Source organism: Glycine soja, chromosome 8 (genome assembly GCF_004193775.1).
Source record: "Glycine soja cultivar W05 chromosome 8, ASM419377v2, whole genome shotgun sequence".
In the NCBI taxonomy this organism is placed as follows: domain Eukaryota; kingdom Viridiplantae; phylum Streptophyta; class Magnoliopsida; order Fabales; family Fabaceae; genus Glycine; species Glycine soja.
The window spans coordinates 8,730,405-8,752,929 of NC_041009.1; the positions used below are offsets into that span (position 1 = coordinate 8,730,405).

Sequence of the window (22,525 nt, forward strand, 5' to 3'; positions counted from 1 at the left end):
GCAAAAAATAAAATTCAACGCATCTACCTAAATACTGGCTCGATCATCCCTCGATATTGTCAGTATATAGTCAAAACTCAAAATATCCATATCAACCTTCTTTCTAGTTTTTAAAATTTGTTAATTATTTTATTCTTTAGTTTTTTAAATCTTCTCTTTAACTCTTAATTTACAAAAATATATTCATTTTAGAATAAATAATGTATGTATTGATGGTATAAAGAATTTTATATTATCATTCAATCATGTAGTCATATTATAAATTTATTATTTTTTTAGCAAAAGTCATAATCAATCATAAATGATAATAAACAATGTTACGACTTCATAAAGTGAAGCATTTCCCACTAATATCAAATGTTCACCATTTGATTACACGCCAAAGAGGCAAAGACCTCACCCAGTATAAATGTATTCTAGATATAGGGAATGGACTGAATTTATAGTTACTAAAGTCTGCTCTGAATTGATAGCTCACGCTTCATTTGATCTCTCAAAACTCTCCTTAGTAATTTGTTGGAAGCTGTTCGGGGAAAATCGGGCACAATTTTAACAAGGCTCACCTGTAAAGTAACAAAATGAGTTGTGAACATCAAACCAGTAACTTCCTCATCACAAGTCAGGTTAATTTTTGCATAAAAATTTCAATTTCCCTTCAAACTCTAAATTTCATGAATTTTTAAGTCACTAACTTATTGCTTTTGACAATGTATTCAATTCAAAATCGTAATTGCTTACAATGAACAAAGGGTCATACCTTAAACAAAGGATTAAGGTTGCTTTGAATGGCTTTACTGAATTTCCTCTTTAGAGTTTCTGCATTGGAATTGTATCCTTTCTTTAAAACTGCAAATATAACCAGTTGTTCCGGGCCTCCATTTGCAGGAGCAACACTGATTGCAGCTGTCTCCAAAATGCCTTCGTCGGCCCTATCACAGACACGCTCAATTTCTACAGAACTTGTCTGCATATCAGAAACAGAAATTTCAAAGTTAAAAGAACAGTGAGACCATAGATGTCAAGATAGAAATTTATGAATTTCTGATGAATCCATGACCAGTTACAAGTACCTTCCATTCTTATTAATTTATTCAGGACATTGACATGGAAAGATATAGAATTCTTACACCATGTTTATCTAGAAGAATAGCTTTTAGAAGCTTCATCTCCTATCAGAGTAGAACTGGGAGTGGGTTGAGGGGGTTTGGAAGTGGAATTTTAGGTGGCGTAGGGACTGGTTTGTATGGGAGAGGGAGGTGGTGGAGAGGCTGAGTTTGATGCTAGGTGAAGCTAGGTTGGTAGAGGGTGGGGAGGATTCTTGGATATGGAAGCAAGATCGAACCGGGAACTATCTTGTTCAATCTTCATATTTGGCTCTATGTGACAGTAATTTTTTTCCAAATTGTGACGATTCCATGCTCAATACTTTGGCTGACATTTGGCGGTTGAAAGTTCCTCCAAAATCTAACTTGTTTTTATGGAGGTTAATGCGAAATAGACTACCAAGTGGAGATAATTTGGCTAGGAGGAATATTGTTGTGGATGAAGGTGTATTGAAGTGTGTGTTACGTCAAAATTAAGATGAATCCTTGGAGCATTCTTTGATGTGGTGTCCGAAGGCAGAGGAAGTCTGGAAAAGTTGCTATTCATGGCTAGATATAAAACTTGCATTTCCTTCTTCTATGAGAACACGCTACTGGCAGCATGTGTTGATGATTGGCAATAAAGAGAATCTGGAAAGGTGGAGGTTGGTTTGGTGTTGTATTGTTTGGGTTTTTTTGGAACAACAGAAACAATATAATGATGAATGGAGGACAATTTCAAAAAGAAAAAATAGTGCAGGAGATTATGTTTTATACTTGGTCGTGGATCAAGTCATTTGATAAATCATTTTCCTACTCTTTTGTCCAATGGAGCATCAGTCCAGGCACTATTGGGTAAGTGAAGGAGGTTATTAGGTGGAGAGGGGGTGCAGGTACGTGAGTGACGAAGTTAGGTGGTGTAGAATAACCTGAGATATGGCTTATGATGAGGAAGGGCTTTATGAAGGACCAATTTTTTATTTTGGCCGAGAAGAGGTGGAATTGTTTGCTGCAACGGGAATATATGGTTAACAAAGGGAGCTGATATAGCTAGCATTTATGACTGGTTGTTGGGTAAAATGAGAATGGCTATATCTCATTTATGGTTATTTAATGCTATAAATGTTTTGTAACCATTTTGTACCTGACCTGGTATTTGAAAGTAGAGAAACAAGCTGTTTTATGTTGGTATATCTTGTATGAAACTTCACTGGTACTTCTGGTACCGTTTAGCTTTATATATATATATATATATATATATATATATATATATATATATATATATATATATCAATCATTTTTTAGCTGATTAAAAAAAAGAGTAGAACTGGGAGATGGATGGAGCTATAAACATAAATATAGTGGATGATGCGATACCTTTATTCCACCAATATTCATTGTGTCATCAGCCCGCCCTTGTACAACAAAATGGCCTCCAACAGTTCTTTTGATTATATCTCCATGTCTCCTAAGAACCTGCTTATATCATGTTATAGAGGATAAATAAACCAGTTGAAAAGGTAGATGACAATAACAATAGAATGAGAGTAGTTAGCATTACAATGCAGTCTAATAAGTTATGTAATTTGCAAGGGATTATCTGAAAATCCTTGATGGAAGATCTGACTAATCTATGCTTCTAAGAAACATTTAGATATTGATCACTTACATAGGCACTAGCAGTATTTGATAAACATCCAAAGTTGAGAGTTAAAGAGTAATCCTATCCTCTCTAATTTCTTTGTGTTTTTTTATTATTATTTTTGGACTTTATAAGTGCAATTAGCTTAATTAGTGTGTACATGCAAATGTGCGCTTATGCAGTAGGACCTCAAACAAGCACTAAGATGTACCAAACCAATATATTCAGGACCTTTGAAAAGCCATTAGGAAGCAAGAAACTACAAAATACCTTCAGTTCTGAACTACTATTGCAAGATAGCTACAACTGAATGTGAAAATCATACCTTTCCTTTGTATATGGGCATTCCCTTAAAGTAAACCTCCTCATTATCCGCATTAAGCAATCTATCAGTTGCTCCCATATATATTGGAAACAAGCCCACTTCACCAACACAAGCAACATCCTCTGGCTGTCGCATTGGTCAAAGGGATCAAACAAATTAGAAAGCCTAAAAAATAATTTGTTTATGCCAAAAGAATTGTATTATATATCACAATGAACATTTATTGAAGATAGTTTGTTCATCTACTAAAGGAAATGTAACCCACTTGGGAAGAGTGAAAAATCACAAGAGAATTGAAGAGTGTAAGTTATAGGAGAAAATTGGTTGCCAAAGGGTCAGCATAAGAATTACACCATTCAGAAATAAATAGTGAAGGAGAATCCATATGGACATTCTAATTGATGACCATTAGAAGTTAGTCTTGAGATTTTGAGATTAGCATTTCCAATTAGCCATTATTGGTTCTGAGTCCAGATTATGTAATACACTTGACATCCATTATCCTTGCAGCAACAAAATTATATGTGGGTATTGGCATGATGGAAAGCAGTGTCAAGTTGGTGGCAACATATATAGTATCACATGATCAAATAATAGAAATTATCGAGAAAAAGTTCTTACATAAGGAACTCCATTTTCGTCAAGGATGACCAAACCAGTTGTCATTGATGCTGTGCTAAATGCTCCAAAAGCTTGAGGTTGCAGTGGACTTCCGATGATGTAAGAAGATGCAAGCTCAGTGCCTCCACAACATTCAATGATTGGTTTGTAATAAGACTTTGAAGAAAGCCAGAGGTCATCATCAACATTTGAAGTTTCTCCTGTTGAACAAAATATTCTGCATATAACCACAGTTTAGTTCAGTTTTTCACATTAGTTACTTAATTATTCAAACTTACAAGAAATTACTTTATTTTTGTCCAATCCAACCCCTCCATGCATTGTGTACTCTTCCAAGTTTTTACTAAGCTTGGAACTGTTCCCAAAATAGTAACACCTGCATCCTGAACAATTGTAGTTGAATGGTGTTGGTTTGTGCAATGTATCAAATTCTATTGATGCAAAATACAACATAATCTACAAAAATTAATATGACGCTTTTTATTTCTTGTTTCATTTTTGTTTGACTTTCGACCCTTCCAGACCTTATTTAACCTCTTTGTAGCTAAGTCAAGTTCTAGCAGTGAGAGTCTTATTTTCTTGTTTCCATGATTTTGCAGAAAAAAAAAAAAAACTAGTCTAGTTCCCACTCAGTTCTACTACTAGTCAGCACTTACTTTGTTTGATGTCCAAATTCTTAGGTGATTAAAATAATAATGACCATTTTGTAGAATAAGACATGTTATGTTAATCATAAATGCTATAAGGACTGAAATATTAGAGTTGGACAAATACCTGAACAAACTTTCCAAAACCATGGCCTAGAGGAGATCCATGATACAAAGCAAGAGTTGCACCTGACAGAAAGCATGAATATATAAGAGTTGGGCCCATCACCCATCCCAAATTTGTAGGCCAGCAATAGACATCTCCAGGTTGAATATCAATGAATGCCCATGCATCTGCTGCACTTCGTATTGGTGAAAGTTGAGTCCAAGGAATTGCTTTTGGCTCCCCTGAAAAGTAAAAACGTAACCAGAAAATCATTACAATGTCAATTTCTGCCTGATGTATTTAAGGGAGAATATTTACCTGTGGTTCCAGATGAGAAAAGTATGTTAGTGACAGTATCAATTGATTGATTGATTGGAGAGTAGTGATATGACCTGTAACAATTAAAATGTTAAGGTGAGACAAAACGCAAGAGAAACAAAGCAACTTCTCTCTCTCTCTTTTCTGTTTTTAGTTCACATAATTACAATTTATTAGGATGAATATATGGCTTAATAGACACATTTTGATGTACATTACCTGGGATGCTGTCTGCTAGAAGAAAGAAAAACCTTCCATGATATATCGCAATCTCTTAATTGCACACCTAGATCATCACCTATCACAGGCAGAACGATAACTTTACATGCAGCTGCTTCAATGACTCGACTGCAAGGAGAAATAAGCAGAATGAGGTCAGTGGTCTAGAAATTTTGCATGGTAAAATATTCTGAAAGTGGCATTCAAGTAAGCATTAGTTAGGAAATTAGCGTCTAGAATACAAAGTTTAGCCAATGAGAGGCAGTAATGCAGTTGTTCTAAGATAAGTTCTTTGTAAGATCAGTTGAGAGTTGACTAAACAGGTCTGGATACTCGTTTCTGGTCAGATTGCCAGTTCAATCTGGTTTTGACAACTAAGTTTGTTAGATTCCTGAGTTAGAATCAGAATAGGAAATACACAAAGAATACCAAGAGTGGCTGAGAGTATGATATCATTTTTATAAGTGAAAAATATAATTTGTTGCAAAAATCATTCCTTTGTGATCCCATTAAATATCTATTACTAAACTCCCGTGTCATGCCTATATCAAATGCCATAAAACAAATTGAGGCAGAAAGGAGAAAAAGAAAACAGGGTTCTATAGAAAGCAGGTTCCAAAATAAAATGTGTTTGATGACACTATCTGTTCCATAATAGATTGAGTTTTCCAAAATAGCCCAACCATGTATATCTATGCTCAAACATGAAGACTTCTGACTATCACGTGGACCATGGCATTGAATATGAACCCAGGCAGCAATAAGACGAACATAATATTGAAAGATTTATCAAAGGATAAGTTAACAGATGATCATTAAATGACAATAACAAATATTAAGTTGGCAATAGTGCCAAAAGTTAAGGATGATGAGTGATGACAAATAAACTTGTAAAGCTTAAGATGCCAATTATGATCTTCTGAACAGATAACTAGGCAGTATGATTTTCATATTGCAACAAGTATAAATATAATGTTAAAAAAAATTACCTGTACAAAGGGAATTTCCTGCCACCTCTTGATATGAAATCCTGAAACAAATTTAAACTGAGTAAAATACAACAGTTTCAGTTAGATACTTTGGAAGGTCATCATGTAAGTGCTTATATCAAAGACCTTAATGTGAGGGCAGCAAGGATCAAACTCTTTACCACTGGATCAGGAGACTTTTATACCATGTCAAGGACCAACTCTCCTAAAAGCTTAAGCTATATGTTTTTATATCTAAAGAAAACTCAAAGGGAACATCTACAACTTATTTTACAAAAACGTTTTTTCTCTCTCCCTCCTTGAAGAGGAGTATTATACATATGATACTTATTAGAATTTGGACTTGGGCCTAAGTCAATCCCAAAAAGCTAGTTCATATGGTAAGGGTTCTTCATCACTTATATATACTATTTTGACCATATTACTAGTCAATGTGGAATATTCAACACAATCCCTTTATGCTGAAGGCTAAACTTCTCGAGTGTGATGTTTGCAAGATTGGATATCTAAGGGTAATTTAATAACAGATGGCTCAAAAGACCTAACAACAGCTGCTAGGATAGGAAAATTTGGAGTTGGAGCTTAACGTCATTAAGATTTCATTCACTTGGTTTCCTAATTGATTTTTGCTTAACATCATTAAGATTTCATTCACCATGAAATCTAATTTCACCAGTACAGTTTTGAGCACTAAAACTGCTATCAATATGGTTGTTAATTTCTGTCAATTCCTTGCAAGCCACCCTTACTTTAACACATTACATACAATAAGCTTTCAATGCAGCTACTTTTCTACCTAATAAGTATTTATTAAAAACCTGATGTTTCTGAAGCTTATGAAGTCTTAATTGCATTATTGCAATGCACACCATTCACAAAGACTAATCAGCCAGAACAAGATCCAACTTTTGTTAATACTGAGGATCAAAGCTATATGATGTTGTCAGTACCCTCATCAAACAGGTATAAGCCTAAGTTAACTAAAATAAGGTCGAAGGAGTCAGAATTTTAACAAGTTCTCCAATAGTCAGATATCTTTGCACCGACTGTTGGTTGAATCTCATCAAACAGGAAACTAGATATTTAGACTCCAATGAAGATTAAATATTTTTTAGCCACTAACAATTTGGTAATTTTAGCATCCCTTCACACACTGAATAGTAGTACACACAAACTGGTAACTAAGAAAGAACAAAGTCAAAGATTGAATAGACTCACTTTGATCAACAATAGCTTTATTTTTAAAGTCATAAGCATAATACAAAATTTAAAAGATCACCTGAGTGAAAATACCCTTTGCTTTAGAAACACGCAGACGAGTTGCAATTTCTTTTGGTGCAAAGCTATCTGCTATTGATACCACTACACATCCTGCTAGAACAATGGCTAGATATATAATCACAGCATTGACTGTCATTTGCATGTCAATGGCAATTGCATCTCCTTTCGAGAATGTGGCATCTATTGCATTTGCTACCAACCTGGAAATAACCGGCAAAAACATGAAAAGATATAATTTTGCACACGAAGTAAAGAAAGATATTATAGAAACTGACGAATAAGAAACAAAATTCATTAGAATCAGAATTTTTTTGTTTATTGTATTCAATATACACATCAATATTCATGAATCATACCTTTTATTCCATTTCCAGTTCCTATGTTAATAGGAGTGGGATACAAACCAAAAAGTGAATACAAGATGGAAAAGTACGGTAACAAACTCACACAAATTGATCTCAATACAACGGTAACAAACATCAAAGCAGTGATGGAATTGAAAGAACGCACATCAAATTATTGAATGAACTGAATTAGCACAACAATGATGATGATGATGAGTAACATAACTTTGGTCGAAAAGAAAGAGTGAGTTGAAAAGCTTACATCACTTGGTGCCGGAGTTGTTTGAGAGTCATACCATTAACCTCGGAATCATCGAAACCTTCATCTCTCCAAACGACGGCTAAAGTGTCATCTGTTTTGTGGGGGTATGGAGTGGGTTGCAAACAGCAATCAGCAATGTTGAGGACAGAACCGGGAAGCCAAGTCCCTCCATGTTTGGAAGGGTCAGAAGAAGTATCTAAAATGCACTTTGGAGGCTCAACAAAGGAAACTGAAAGTTCCTTGAGAATAAGGGACCAATACACCTGCATTGACAATAAGAAACAAATGACGCGACAATTGAAAATACAGAATAGAAATGAAAGAAGGGACTTAGAGGTTGTTTGCCTGAGGGTGTTGAACGGAGAACTTGTGAAAGAGATGAAAACTGGTGATGGGGTCTTTGTAGGAAGCTCCTAAAAGTTTAGGGGCATGAGTTTCCATGAGACGGCCCAGGTTGGTGCGTTTGGATTGCTCTCTGAAATCAAAACATGAATGAGCGTTTGTATTGTAGTAGTGATAAGTGATAAGGAGAGTGTAGTAAGAGAGACATACATAGAAGGGAACCAATAGTGTGGGAGGGAAGCATGTTGAGAATGAAAAGCAGAGTGATAAACAGAGTAATAGAGAAGCTGATGCAAAGAGTGTGGGAAGGATGGTTTGAGCAATCTCCGAGTCACAATTTGGTGCCATATGTGTGAGGGAGACTGAGACTGAGACAGAATATCAGTCAAAACATGGTATAATTCATTGGCTTCTGCAAGTGTTAAACCTCCTGCATTCACCAAGTCCTGCACTCCCAACTCCCTCACGCTCTTCTCCATCTCTCTCTCTCTCTGTGTTATGTCTCCGCACTTACCAAAACTTGAAAGTTAAAGCTTTAGATGGGTGGTTGACTGGTTGTTGAGTTTGAGTTCCCAAAGTTGACCACGCTCACACCACCTAACTCTGCCTCACTCGGGTGGGTAGGTGAAGGTGACTCTACAGACACTCAAAAGCACATAGTTTTTAGTGATGGAATTGAAAGAACGCACATCAAATTATTATTAAGAGAAATTTATTTAAAAAATACCACGAATTGACAATTTTAGAAAAAGAGTTGTCAATAATTTTATCTAATTAGGAAAAGTGTAGGAACTTTTTTTAGATGGGAAAAAATAAAGAACTTAAAGAATAATCTAAATCAGAATCGTATAGGAGGGATGATGGGAAATAAATCATTTCACTGTATCCCTTATACATGTACCCAAATTTAGTTATATAGGTGTTTGTCTCAAATTACACAGTGATGTTTTCAAGCGACAAACTATCCATGGTTTGCTCAAGTCAGGAGGTACCTATACGCAAACCATACTCGTGTGCTGAAAAGATAAGTCTATCTAGAAAAAAGAAAATCAACACAAATATTTAAATATATAATAAATAGGCTAGTTAATTGACATTTCCAAATGTTTGATGTGTAAGTTCAAACCCTAAAATCAAATAAATAAGTTTGAAATAATAATGTCGCAATTACAAAAATCAGTATCGCAACTTCTTGAATTCATGTCCATATAATCGAGTACATTTTTACTATTAAAATTTTATCAATTTCGTGCAAATTATTTCTGTATAAAAAAAATCTCGCAACTTTGCTTATGACACTAGCAAAAGATATGTTTTTTTCCTGTGAAAACAAATTTCTGAGAAACATTTTATTTTTCCAGCAGATTTATATCCACTAACAAGAAGCTCGCTAAGTTTCCTATGGATTTTTCACAACTATTTGCAGAAAAATCCACTCAAGTGATATTTTCTAACGTAGTGTACTCAAATGTCATTGCATTCGTTAACGTTCATGTGATTCTAACATGTCCCCCAACCCACACCCAGATGTCAATCCATTACAATTATCAATGCATGTCAAGGCTCTTTCAAAAATAGTTTTAAATTTCATACTTCTCAAATACAGGGTCATTCTTGAAATAACATCCTTTGCTTCATATAATCCTAGAATTCCTAGAAGTAAATTTAAAAGACATGTTACCTCAAATTTGGTTAAATTTGATATAAGAAAATAAATAAAAACAAGAACTAAGAAAATTATTAAAATCACGTCACAATGATCATTATCCACTTACAACTATCAGGGATCAACTAAGGCACTCTAAGGGAACAACTTGCAAGGAGGAGATAACCTTGTTACTATGAACTACTATTAACTATCATTCTCATTTACATAAATGTTGGAACATTATATATAAGATGTACGCCAACCAAAGGGCACTTGTATCACATTCACTTGGCAAATCGGACCGTCCATTCTGCAGCAATATCATCATGTTTTGCTCTGTCTCCCGAATACAAATGAGCGATGCCAGGGACAACAGCATTATCTGCAATAATGATAACATCTTTACACTCCAAGATCATAAATGCCTACTTGGTATACTGCTTGAAAGTGTTGGCATCACTAATATTAAAGGAAAATTCTACTACCACAGCACCTTTTTACAAATTAGGGAAGAGATAGGAAGAGAAGTAAGAGAAGTATGGGTTTTACAAATTAGGAAAGAGATAGGAAGAGAAGTAAGAGAAGTATGGGATAAGATGAGTGGCATGATGAAGAAAGATAGAAGGAAAAAATGAGTTGTAAAAAGTATTGTAAGAAGTTGATGTAGGAATCATTTTGTTTGGAAATAACGGAGCTACTTGGTGTTTAAGAAAAGGCCTTCGCTGTTTTCATTTTCTGTTTTGCAAAAATGTCTTAATGTTTAACCTTTTTTTTGTTTGCACTGCAAAAATATGATTGTCTTAATGTTTAACCTTAATTTCTTGTTTTCAAAGATTTCTATAGGAAACAATGAAAAAGTAAAAAAGTGTCGTTGTTTCCTATACAAATCTTTAAAAATAGGAAACCAAGCAATAACAAGGTGACATTTGTGTGATGATTTGTAAAAGCAAGAAATAAAGCAGAAAATGTATTCTCAAATCAAACAACCCCTTAAGTTAATTGAATCCAAAGCGTCAGACGACATAAAGCATTAGCTGGGTTTCCTGTTAAAACATGCTTCTATCCCAAAACAAGGCACATAATAAGGTTTGCCTCTACTGCTGCATATGGAACAAAAGGAAAAGGAATAAAAATAACATGCAAACCATCATCAACCCCCATTGACATAAACAAAATAGAAAATGAAGAGATTGGAAGAGCTTACAAGGATCAGGATTTGTCATAATTGATCTAACTTCTAGTAGCACCTTAGTAATTGTTAGTGCTGGACTCCAATCATCCTTCAATATTCCCATACTAACACGGCCATCAGGGTCTACATTGCAGTGGTAAATGCGTGTTTTGAATACTACCTGCAAACTCAATTAATTAATTCAAGACAGTAAAAAACAATTAACTTACTTAAACCGCTCTATACATTTTCTGGTTTGTATGCATATTGCTTTGTTTTCAAAACCCTATACCAACCTACCTTGATTAGGGTAAGTTTATGAAAAATCAAGAAAATCTGAAGGAGGATAATTTAGGGTCTTCAGAGGACATTTTGAACATTTCACAGAAGGTTTGTTTGAAAATAGAGGGGACTCAGGGAGGTACTTGGAAAACTACAAAAATAGAGGAGTAATAGTGATGTACTCAAAAAGGAAAAAAGAGCAAAAGTTTTTTTTGTTGGTGAGAAGAGAGCAAAAAGCATTTAACTGCTCCAAATTTCAATTTAACAAACTAGAACTGGAAAGCAGCTGGAAGTTCAGATTAATCCAGTCAGCTCCAATGACATATCTAAAACAGAACAGCCAGACAGTAAACTTTCCCTGTGCCTAATCGGAAGAAAAAAAATATTTGCATTCAAGTAAATGAACAACTTTTCCGTTAATATTTGTAAAATGGAATAAGTTTCAGAAGAGGAAGAGTGGACTCAAAATTAAGGATAAAAGGTTGTCAGTTTAAAACTGTTAAATACAATAACACGCCATCTAGTGGTATATATCAATGAAAGTGCAAGTTATTATGACTAAATTGAGCCCCTACACTGAATGTGGAACATAACAATCAGACAAAGAAGTTCATCCCCTTTGCAAAACTAAGTAATAAGCTGATGGAGCAAGTCATATGTACTGTATGGTTGAATGACCTAGGTGCAAAACATGACATGGTCCAAAGTATGTGACTATGTGAGAGAAGGATATGAAGAATGTACCTCGGGAGGCTTGAAGGGATAATCAATTGGAAATTTGATGTCAAGGAAAAAGATGCCACCTTGGTAGGGTGTTTCTGCAAGCAAAGAAGAAATCTACGTTGTTATTATTATTAAATGTTGGAAACATGATTATCATAGTAATAGTAATAAATAAGGTATACCTGGGGTTCCAATAATGGTGGCAATCCAGTGATAGAGGTTATCGCCCTTGGGGCCAGCAGAGCAATCAGGAGGAGGGTCGTTGTTGAGTTCAACCATTTCCCTCTGAATCCTCTTTCCCGATGCCGACACTGAGGTTGTGGGTACCCATGACGATGTTGACGAACTCCACGATGATTTCCCTCCACCACCACCTCCTCCTCCTGATATCATCATCACTCTCCTCTTCTCACAAAGGCAGTGACCAAGGTTTCATTTCATCCACTCATTTTGCTTTCCATTATTTCTACATCATTAAATTCCACTTTTGATTAGTTTATTACTTCATTGTTAATTAATCACCATTGCTAATGCAGAACAGAAATCTTAGTTGTTTTTTCGACTGTGGGGGCCAGAGATTTTATTTAAAGGAATTTGATCTCGGATTAATATAATACTCTTGTATTTTAATGCATTATTTCTAAATATTTAAAATTAATTTTTAAATAAATTTGTTAGCAAATATCAATGATAATTTTTAGGGCCTTGAAAATGGGTTCCGGCCCGTGGACCAGCCCGGCCCAGGCCCACTGTGTGTTAGAGGTGGGTCGAGCTTAATTAAAAAAAAGTAGGTACCGATAATTTTTTAGTTCGACCCACTTAGCCCGTGGGTTAGGTGGACTCAACCCGTGGATTAGTGGGTCAGTCCGTCGACCCACCAAATTAAATAATATATTATTTTATTTTATAATTATTAAGAAATTAAAATTTTATTTTGTAACTAACAACCCAATTGTCAATTTACATTCAATAACAGAGCAAGGACAAGCAATAGCAAAACCCAATTGAACTAGCAATCGTTAATTTGTTAATGATAAACAAGGCAACTACGCAAAGCCTGCCCCTTTCATAATTTCTTAAAAATATACTTTCTTAATATTTTATTGGTATTTAATATTATTTAATATATATATATATATATATATATATATCAATAAATTTTTCTTTTTCTAAATATTTAGTATCATATTAAATATAATTACATTAAAATTGAGTAAAAAAATTAATTATATTTTTAATTAATCAGGTATTATCTTCAAACATGTCTAAGCCTATTGAACATTTCCATGATTTACTCTTTATATGTATAAATTAAAAAGAAAATAGTAAATATAAATTTACAATTATTTAAATTTAAATTCATTAAACTTTTGCATTATAAAATATTTATAAAATAAATTTTTTATTATTTTATAATTTATTATAAATAATTCATTATAAATAAAATTTGTAAGTATTATAAATATCTTTTAAAATTAAACATATTGATAATCAATCTTTTCATGGAGTTATCATCATAAAATACAATATATCAAATATTATGATTTATTAAACTAACTTATCATATATTTTCTTATAACCTGTATATTTCATATTTATTAATATTTAAATAAGTAAAAAGAGTAAAATATAAAATAATTAACTTAACTTTGAAATCATCAAAGATATGAGTATAGTTTTATAGCATATAATCATAATAATTGTTCTTAAAATAATCATAACAATAATGTGAGTAAATTTCACATTTATATAATTTCTCACTCACATAATCAATATGAAGGAATGGGTAAAAGCATAACAATAATTGTTCTTAAAATAATCATAACAATAATGTGTGTTGTTTTATTTATTTGACTTATTAATGATATTGTTTATTTTTGTTGTCTTTGTAGATGAAATTAATGATGATGTTAAAAAATAAGAGGAAGTTGTTATGGATTTCACAGTTCTAATGTTTAATTTTAATAGTTTAGAAGTTTATTTTTGATGATATTTAAATTTCAATTATCTTAATGTTGAATGTTTATTTTAAAGACTTCAATCACTTTAATATTAAATGTTTGAATTTGATTTAGTTTGGTTTTTATATTGGATTTTATTTTAAGTTGTTTGGAATAATTTTATTTTTTTTTACAAAAAAAGGCAGAAAAGTATGTTAGTCCGCATAACCCACCAATCCATGATAGGCCGGGTCGAACTGACATTTTGTTAGCCTACACAAAAGTGGGCCGAGTTGGGCTAGCCCACTTTTAGTTCAACCCGTTGCAGGCCAACCCACGTGAGCTGGGCTGGTCCATTTTGACAGCTCTAGTAATTTTTTTGTACAATTATAAATTTTTTGGTTAAATAATCATGATAGTTTATTATAAACTAAACTAAAATTTTTGTCCTTAAATTCCTAAAATATCATCATAAAAGTCCGTAAAATTAAAAAAATGTCAAATGAATTCTTAAAATTGAAATTTGTTGGTCATATTTATCTTAACACTAGTTTCGTTATTAGAGACGGTAAGAAAGATTATTGTAAACTTTATAAAAGCAAGATATTACTCTAACACCTCTGAAGTTTCTTGAGATTGCACATAACTGCTTATTTTTTTAACGTTTATAGCCTTACAAAGATAAATAGTGTAATCTTTAATGTTTTACAAACAACCTTACAAAGATAAATAGTGTAATCTTTAATGTTTTACAAACAATTAAAGGATGTCAACGTGGGAATGATGATTTTTAAACAATTAAGGAATGATAGTTAAAAGAAAAGAAAAAAACAAAAAAATAGAGATATTGAAAGAAATTTGACGAAACCTTATAATTTTTGCCTTATTTGGACAGAATTTATTTTGAATCACCAGTAGCACTACTGTATCGCATGTCATGCTGAGTTATTGGATGGGCAGCAATACTCTCACATATGTAAAATCCTATTTACATTGTTACTGAAACGACTGAATTCATAGAAATGGAGAGGCAGGAGAGCTAGTTCGATCAGCAAGAAAACTTGTAGTTGCAAATCAATTTTGAACAACATTCATAAATATAGCAGATTGAACCTTGAGATCATAATACAAACAGAAATTTAAAACAGGAGCCATGGAATGATGGAACCAAAAGTTGCTTGTGGCTAATAACAATTCCTCAACCAGAATGACAAATACATAACAAGAGTTATTAAATCGGGGAAGGCAAGAAGTGATTTTTGTTGTGTTTGTTTTCATGTCAGTTGAACTGCCCTGGAAACTATCTAACTTTACTATTCCTGGTATTTCCAAGTTCTTGTCCAAAATATGCTTCCATGCAGCTGCAGATGCTTGCCTCCTTCTTGAACAAGCAAGCCTTAAAGGTATCGTGTTGAACTGTAACACCTAATCAGTGCTAACCTTCTTCTCAATACTTGAGTTGCTAAGTATTACTACACCAATTATTATAAGTATGGCACCTGCAAACCACTGTGGAAAAGTTTTTGCATCAGAAAATGCATGAATCAAGAAGCTGAATGCATAAAAGGCATGAGTTCTTTGGTGGTTTAGTAATTTAGCATTAGCACTGTCAGCACCAGGAATAAACAAAGAAAAACCAAGTGGTCCTCTACTCTGTTAGTGCTACAAAAGCAGAACAACATTATGGTTCATCAATTTGGTCCCCCTTGAAACTAAAATCCGAAGATAAACTTGATGTGAAAAATAGTATCAAAGAGAAAAACTCGTCCCTGAATCCTTCAGCTCAATTTAAGGTGACACCAAATTGATTATCCCCACAATTAAAATTCTCAAGCACTTGGGAAGTTAACCTGATTACTTCTTAATTCCATAAACAATTCCAGTTGATGGGAAGAGTGTTTGGTTTCCAAGATCAAATTACAGAAATTATAGTTAAAAAATGGTGAAAGTAAAAACATTGTTTTGGAGAAGGTGTGAGATGCAAATGGAGTAACCCCCAGCTAAGTTAAAATTATAAAAAGTGAAGCAAAGTTGAGAGAGGGTGTATTAATTGGGAAGGCAAAGTCATAAATTAGTGAGGGTGGGTACCTGGAAAGAGAGTGATTCGTGAAAGAAGAAGAAACCGGCTAAACCGGAAGAGATGAAATTGGTGGCGAAATTGGTGACAGTTGCCTGAAGAGAGGAGAGCGCTTTGAGGCTGTTCACATAACAAGCCCACATGGTCACATTGAACAATAACACCATCCCATACCTAACAAACTGATAAATATATATATATAATCTAAGATTTAATTAAAGGAAAGAGAAGTAAATTAGAAGGGAAATCAGGGAAGAATGGGTAACCTAACCTGGTGAAGAGGGAGCTTAACGGAAATGGCTGCAAGAGCGGCGTTGAATCCAGCAGATAGTGCCCACGCGTACCCTTTTCTCTTCCCTCCCTCCATGCTCCGATTCGATCGCATCACAATCACAATCACAATAGTGTCTTGTTAATTTCGCATCAGCTTTTGAGCTTTTGACTGTTGCTGCACTATTCTTGTGAGAGATGCTTATAAAAAAATATCAAAATAAAAATATTAAATTACTAATTTACCAAAAGAAAATTACTACACTTAATATATCGAGGTTTTATTTTTTCATTTAAATAATAGTATCTTTTATATATTAAAGAAAACAATAAGGTCTTACCTTACTTTTAGTTTAATTTTTTTATTTTTTTTATATCCAAATTAGGAGTGTTTGAGACATTCTCTTCTTAAGTATTTTATTTCTTTTTGCTTAATGTTTATTTTATATAACTAAATTTTAATTAAAATTTGTAATAAATAAATACATAGTGCATTAATAGGTAATTCACGACTGTTGTTCAGAAAGGAGAAGCAGCAAACAGAAGGGGAGAAAAGATGAATGAAAAAATAACCTACTAAAAAACATTAAGACTATGTATTTATTTATTCTGTAAGATGCCACCATTGAGTTAGAAAAAAAAATTGTCAAAACGAAATTTAAAAACTTTAAAGAAGACAACAACATTAATATCAATATATGGTAAAGAAAAATTATTCCCCCGTATTTTCGTCATATAAATATAGTATAATATAAGCTACTAAATAATTCACTGATCTCATGCTAATGTTTCTTAATAGTTCAACTGAACACACCTTTTCTTTCTAATAGTTCAAATAAATTGTATGTAAGTTTCATTAATACTAAGCTTAAGAAACCGATGGATGGCAAAATGCTACTATAATTTTTTAAGATCAAATGTGCATAATTTGTTAGTTCGAGGACGCTGGCAGTCATTTCTTAAGGGACCCGTATTCGGCTTGTCTCCTCTGGTTAAAGCACTAGATTAAATAACAATCTTAAGAGTGTGATAAATTACAATGACCCCAAATGCACAAGATGGGACGTATCTGAATAATAAATTGGACCCAAGAAAAGTTAGAAACAAAATCGATAGGACCACATTACACGAATCATTGAATTGAAATTTAAAGAGCATCGACCTTTGTGGTCATAACACCGCCAGAGCCAAAAATACACCAACAGCAGATATCAAATACTTAAGGCTAGACACTTGCAGGTTCATACTCGCACCAAAGGGGCCTGAAGGTCCAAGAGCCGTTGGAGGTAAACTCAATCCACCAGTGCTCGAGTTAGAACTGTTGTCAAAATATTCCATTATCATATAAGAAATTTAAAAAGTAATAATTACTTCTAAGTCTAATAAATCGAAGATGCACAAAGCTCAAGATTGTATACCTTCCGGCAAATATACAGGATGAAGAACCTGCAACAAAGTACAGAGTTAATTGGTTAAGTAACTAAAAGATGTAATGTAACTAATATTTTTTTTTAATAAACAGGATCTTCAGGTTTAAATAAATAAAAAAAAATTGTCAATAGGAGGGGTTGGGGGATCAAATTGTAAAGTTCTCAAAAACAAATCGCAACTCTGCTTTCTTGCCCTACTAATATAACAAATACAGAATCCATAATTTTATCATCCAGCCATGTTTTGTGGATTAGGTGTATTTATTCAACTTCAGCCTTTAGTGAAGTCATGGATGTGTAGTCGTGTAATTTGAAAAGCATATTGGTATATGCTTATAACTTGAATAGTTATTATAACAATAATTGCTTCCTTGGTCATTGGTCATTCTCATAGATACAGAGACCAATGACTTTCAAATCTATGATTTACTCTCCAGGGGCTGCTTTCCTGTTTCTAACAAGGAGAGGTTGTGGCAAATTTCCTACAACTGTTAGTACACAAATTGAAAAAAAAAAGGTTATATGATAAACAGTCCAAAGAAATAACTTGAAGTGTTACCAGAGTACCATATAAGAATATCAGGATTACGACAGAAATAGGAAATCATATCGACTTACTAGGATCCTTGGTAGTAATTGTAGCGGTACCATCAAAGTCGCAAGTTCCACCACTACTATGCTTTCTCTGATAATAATCATTATAAGCATAAGATGCATGGCTTTTCACATTATTGGGGAGATAGCATGGCTGCCCCGGTTGAATTGCAGCACAATTTGCTCCTCCTTGTCCACATGCCCAGCTCAGGCCAGATTGCAGCTTATCAGTGTCTGCTCCATCTTTAGCCACACAAAATACTCCTGAAGAATTTCCAGTAATCTGGTCAGAAGCACCAAAACTCAATGGATAAACAGTACTTCCATTGGTATAAAAGATGCCCCAATTTTTTTCTGATACAGGCCCATTCCTCTTGTCTTCATTAAACAATTCATATATGTATGTATTAATGGCTATGTTTGGCTGACTAGGAGGACCTGAATCATTCATGACCCGCTGAATCATATTATTAATGTAAAGCTCGGCATTTTCTTCAGTAGCATCTGGTTCATTAGCTCCACCAAATGATGGCCAGCCAGTCTCTGTGACAACAATGGGTATATTATTGAAATTTAAGGCTTCTATAGAGTAGTAGGTAGCATCCACCATAGCATCAAACATACTGTTATAATGAAATAGAGTGTTCGGGTCAACAATTTGCTTCACGGAAGGAAGAGGTCGGAAAAGAGCATATTCAATAGGGAAAATACCATCTCCTTTAGTATATCCATAATAAGGGTAGGCATTTAACATGTAGGAGGAATTTGTATTCTTCAGAAACTGAAGGAGTTGATAGATAGTAGAGTTCCATGAAGAGTTAAAGGTGGCAGTGGAAGGAGGAAAAGGCTTAGGGATAATGTCCATAGACTGGGGAGTTGAAACTTTGACCCGGAAGTTAAGGTTTGCAGCAACCAGGGCTTTGTGAAGAGAATTCATGGCAGGAACCAGAACAGGGGCGACATTTGGGATAGTGGAAAGAACCTCACTACCAACTGCTATTCCTGTGATATTGGTGGAGGGAACATAAGCAACAACATTTTTATTAATCCAGGTTGCAGCTGCTGATGGAGATTCTCCAATCCTCAGTACCTCCTCATTGGTGACACCAACAATTACTTCAATACTAGTGTTTGAAAGGGCTTGTAGTAAGTGCGCGTTAGCATCATAAAGACGCACATGAGTAATTTGATTAGCTTGTAGAATGTCAACTATATTTGAAGCAGATGGCAGATCAGAAACATCAGTGCCAATGTTTACCCCCACGAATGCACCTACAAGTTAAACAATTTGATCTAGCATCAACTCAAAGAGATAATAGATGGTCAATGCCATACATCCACATCCCTGATCGCTACCCCTTGTGGTAATCATAACAGGGTTATTAAAATAAAAAAGCTGAACAATGTACAAGACATTAGACATATATGGTCATTATTTTATGTAAGAAAAGCAGTACTTTTGACTATAAAATCCTTGCTTGTGACCATCAATCTCATCAATTGTACTTAATAAATGATAGATAATACATGCACATGCAAGCATAGAAGGCTCAGCCCACACTGCAGTCGGCTTGCAGAACTAACGACTTTACAGCCAGAATCTGATAAACAATGAAAAGTACCCAAGCAATTATGTTTCAAACAATTCAAAAATTGAACTGGGCCATAAGAGCCTGATCTATGGTCAGAGGCGAAGAAGGGGTCCAGGAGGAGGCCACATAAACTACATAAATCCAATCTCAGCCAATGCCAGGATAAGTTTCATTTTATTTAGGGGAAAATCTAGTAAGAATGCATGACTATTGGCTAGGCTGTCACCTATCACTCAATCAGCCATTTCTTTTTGACTTGAAAAAGATGGTTTAGATATATTTCTACGTACATAAAATTGTTGAGAAATGAAAAGCTCTAACATAAAGATCAACATGGAAACAATATTCCAAAAAAAAAAATCCAATATTAAAAATTCCTAGATGTTTTTTATCCTAAATTCAATTGACACACAGTGTGACTGCAAAAGCAGTCTGGACAATACAGTAAGGAGACTGGTCATGAGAACAAAAAGAAAGCAGAAAAGTCAATTTGAGATATACACACCAAATATGGAAAAAAAACAGGTACAAATTACCTAATGTAGCGGTAAGCATGGCAACAGTGAGCAACAGAACACTCGCAAGCCATGTTTTAAGCTTCATCACATCCAATAATATCACCTTTAACCTCAGTCAGTCAGCAAGCTCAGCCAAATATTGCTTCCCCGCAAAGACTTAGCTGTCAGACTTGAGCAATAAACACGAAATCACATTTTGAGCAATTTAAACCACCAGCATAACACAAACAGAAAATCAACAGATAATTAAACGAAGCACACTAGTTGGATGGAACATTAATGACCAATATCTACTCTTGCATACACAAAAATCAAATCTAGTAAGAACAGTATCATATTCAACATGCTTTCCAGATAGGTACATTGTACACCTCAAGGCCCAGTTAAAACAAAAAAAAAAAATACTAAAAAATTTGCCGTTTTTAGATATTATTCTTAAAATGGAGAAGAGAGAGAAGCGTGATTTCCTCTTTTAGTACAAAAAAATGCAAAATAACCTAACCCTCAAACAGGAGTTTAGAAAGAAAATAAAGCAAGAGAAGCGCGGAGTGTGCACCTGATCTTTCTTAAAAACCCTGTAAGAGCTTGTGTTGTGGGTGTAGTGAACACTGGCTGAGAGAGGTGGCACACGCAGAACAGAAAGGGCATTCACCACACCAACACGTAGCAGAAGCTAAAACCCTGAAACCGTTGTTGAATTGATATTTTTAGGTAGCAATGTGAAGGTGTAGCGATGAATCTAACTAGTTTTTGTTGTTGTTGTGTGTGTTGGAATGGAAGGAGGAACAGTTGGCGAAGAAAGAGAAATGGGAGAGGGAAGAGACAACAAAGAAGAGTGTGCTAAGTCTCACTCACTTTACTGTCCGAAACACTGCCCACTAAGTTATTACAACCGGACAACATCACATCTGCATCATTGCCGTTCGTTTTGCCCTATGGTCTCCTTTTCTTCTCTCTCCTTTTTTCATTCTTTTATGTTTGCACATGCAACTTTCAATTTCTTTATTAATAATAATTCATAAATAATGCATGCGCCATAAAGTTTTTTCACTACTTTTATAATTTCAAAATAGTTTTTTGTTCATTAATAATACAAAAATTGATACTATATGTCTATTAAAAATATTTTATTATAATTTTATTTGAAATTCTAACTATTACCTCACATCAAGCCACTTAAGTGTAAAATAAGGTGATACTTCCGGTCATGATTTTAAATTCAAGTGAAAATAAAAACAAGGTTAAATCATTTGTCAACAAGTTTTAGTATTAAACTCTACATTTAGCAATAATATTAATTATATTTAATATTTAGTTGTACTTCAAATAATATTATTTCTGAAAGGAGATATATGTGAGAAGAAAAGATTAAATATGATTAATTTTGAATCTTCAAATACAATTAAGGTATATAGTTAAATTAACTCAATTATATAATTTACAATAAAATCACGTACGTGTATGATGGTATGGAAAATTGGTTTTATTGTAAAATAAACAAGTTGCTTATTATTAAACATCTCATAAAAAAAATTAAAATATTAACATTGCGATGTAAGATTTTATTATGTTAATATAAGTGATAATAATATTTGATTTTTATTGTATGTAAATGAGATTAGTCTCTACATAATAGGTCGAGAACATTATGATATAAAATAGAAATAAAAATATTCAAAAAATTAAAGAAGAAAACTATTATTTAAAGGATAACTACTTAATATCTTCAAGAAAATTAGCAAATAATTATTAAAATTTAAATGTTTATTAAAATATTTTAGAAAAAAAAATTTATTTGAACATTAATTAAAAAAAAACCTCACATTTTTCTAAGGTCTTCTTAGTCATTCAAAAAAGTTTTTTAAATAAACATTTTATCTCTTTTATATTTAATAATTGAGCAAATAGATCTAGCTCAATTAGTTAAGGAACAAGAGTGTATGATTTATTGTAAATTTTTTGACACAGTCTTTGATTCCTATAAATAAATAAAAACAAATTCTCAAAAATTATAATTTTTGAACATGAACAAAATTATTATACTAGTTTATTAAGTGAAAACATTTTTTGAGCGAATATTCAAACTTTTGATTCTCCGTGTT

The 22,525-nt window shown here is 33.5% G+C and overlaps 4 protein-coding genes across 5 annotated transcripts; all 4 read right to left on the minus strand.

Moving 5' to 3' along the window:
- Positions 1–248: 248 nt before the first annotated feature.
- Positions 249–8,837, minus strand: LOC114421694 (probable acyl-activating enzyme 18, peroxisomal). The gene is made up of 14 exons (XM_028387747.1): positions 8,389–8,837; positions 8,182–8,311; positions 7,837–8,099; positions 7,229–7,430; positions 5,950–5,990; positions 4,961–5,089; positions 4,742–4,815; positions 4,445–4,665; positions 3,959–4,053; positions 3,671–3,887; positions 3,050–3,175; positions 2,460–2,558; positions 758–964; positions 249–563 (listed from the first exon to the last, which is right to left on the minus strand). The coding sequence occupies exons 1-14, from the start codon at positions 8,655–8,657 to the stop codon at positions 450–452; spliced, it is 2,187 nt and encodes a 728-aa protein (XP_028243548.1). The 5' UTR covers positions 8,658–8,837; the 3' UTR covers positions 249–449.
- A 1,053-nt stretch (positions 8,838–9,890) lies between these two features.
- Positions 9,891–12,468, minus strand: LOC114422861 (constitutive photomorphogenesis protein 10). Its single transcript, XM_028389408.1, has 4 exons — positions 12,185–12,468; positions 12,024–12,097; positions 11,031–11,178; positions 9,891–10,208 (listed from the first exon to the last, which is right to left on the minus strand). The coding sequence occupies exons 1-4, from the start codon at positions 12,396–12,398 to the stop codon at positions 10,111–10,113; spliced, it is 534 nt and encodes a 177-aa protein (XP_028245209.1). The 5' UTR covers positions 12,399–12,468; the 3' UTR covers positions 9,891–10,110.
- Positions 12,469–14,990: 2,522 nt separating this feature from the next.
- Positions 14,991–16,469, minus strand: LOC114423116. Its single transcript, XM_028389739.1, has 3 exons — positions 16,291–16,469; positions 16,031–16,201; positions 14,991–15,451 (listed from the first exon to the last, which is right to left on the minus strand). The coding sequence occupies exons 1-3, from the start codon at positions 16,402–16,404 to the stop codon at positions 15,368–15,370; spliced, it is 369 nt and encodes a 122-aa protein (XP_028245540.1). The 5' UTR covers positions 16,405–16,469; the 3' UTR covers positions 14,991–15,367.
- Positions 16,470–17,244: 775 nt separating this feature from the next.
- On the minus strand, positions 17,245–21,352 carry LOC114421695 (glucan endo-1,3-beta-glucosidase 4). Of its 2 annotated transcripts, none has more exons than XM_028387749.1 (5): positions 20,980–21,352; positions 20,442–20,584; positions 18,338–19,585; positions 17,708–17,735; positions 17,245–17,607 (listed from the first exon to the last, which is right to left on the minus strand). In XM_028387749.1, exons 2-5 carry the CDS (start codon positions 20,506–20,508, stop codon positions 17,460–17,462), a joined length of 1,491 nt encoding a protein of 496 aa, XP_028243550.1. In that variant the 5' UTR covers positions 20,509–20,584; positions 20,980–21,352; the 3' UTR covers positions 17,245–17,459. The 2 variants fall into 2 exon arrangements, with proteins under 2 accessions (XP_028243550.1, XP_028243549.1); XM_028387748.1 differs by having other exon boundaries at positions 20,442–20,592; positions 20,980–21,351.
- Positions 21,353–22,525: the final 1,173 nt, after the last annotated feature.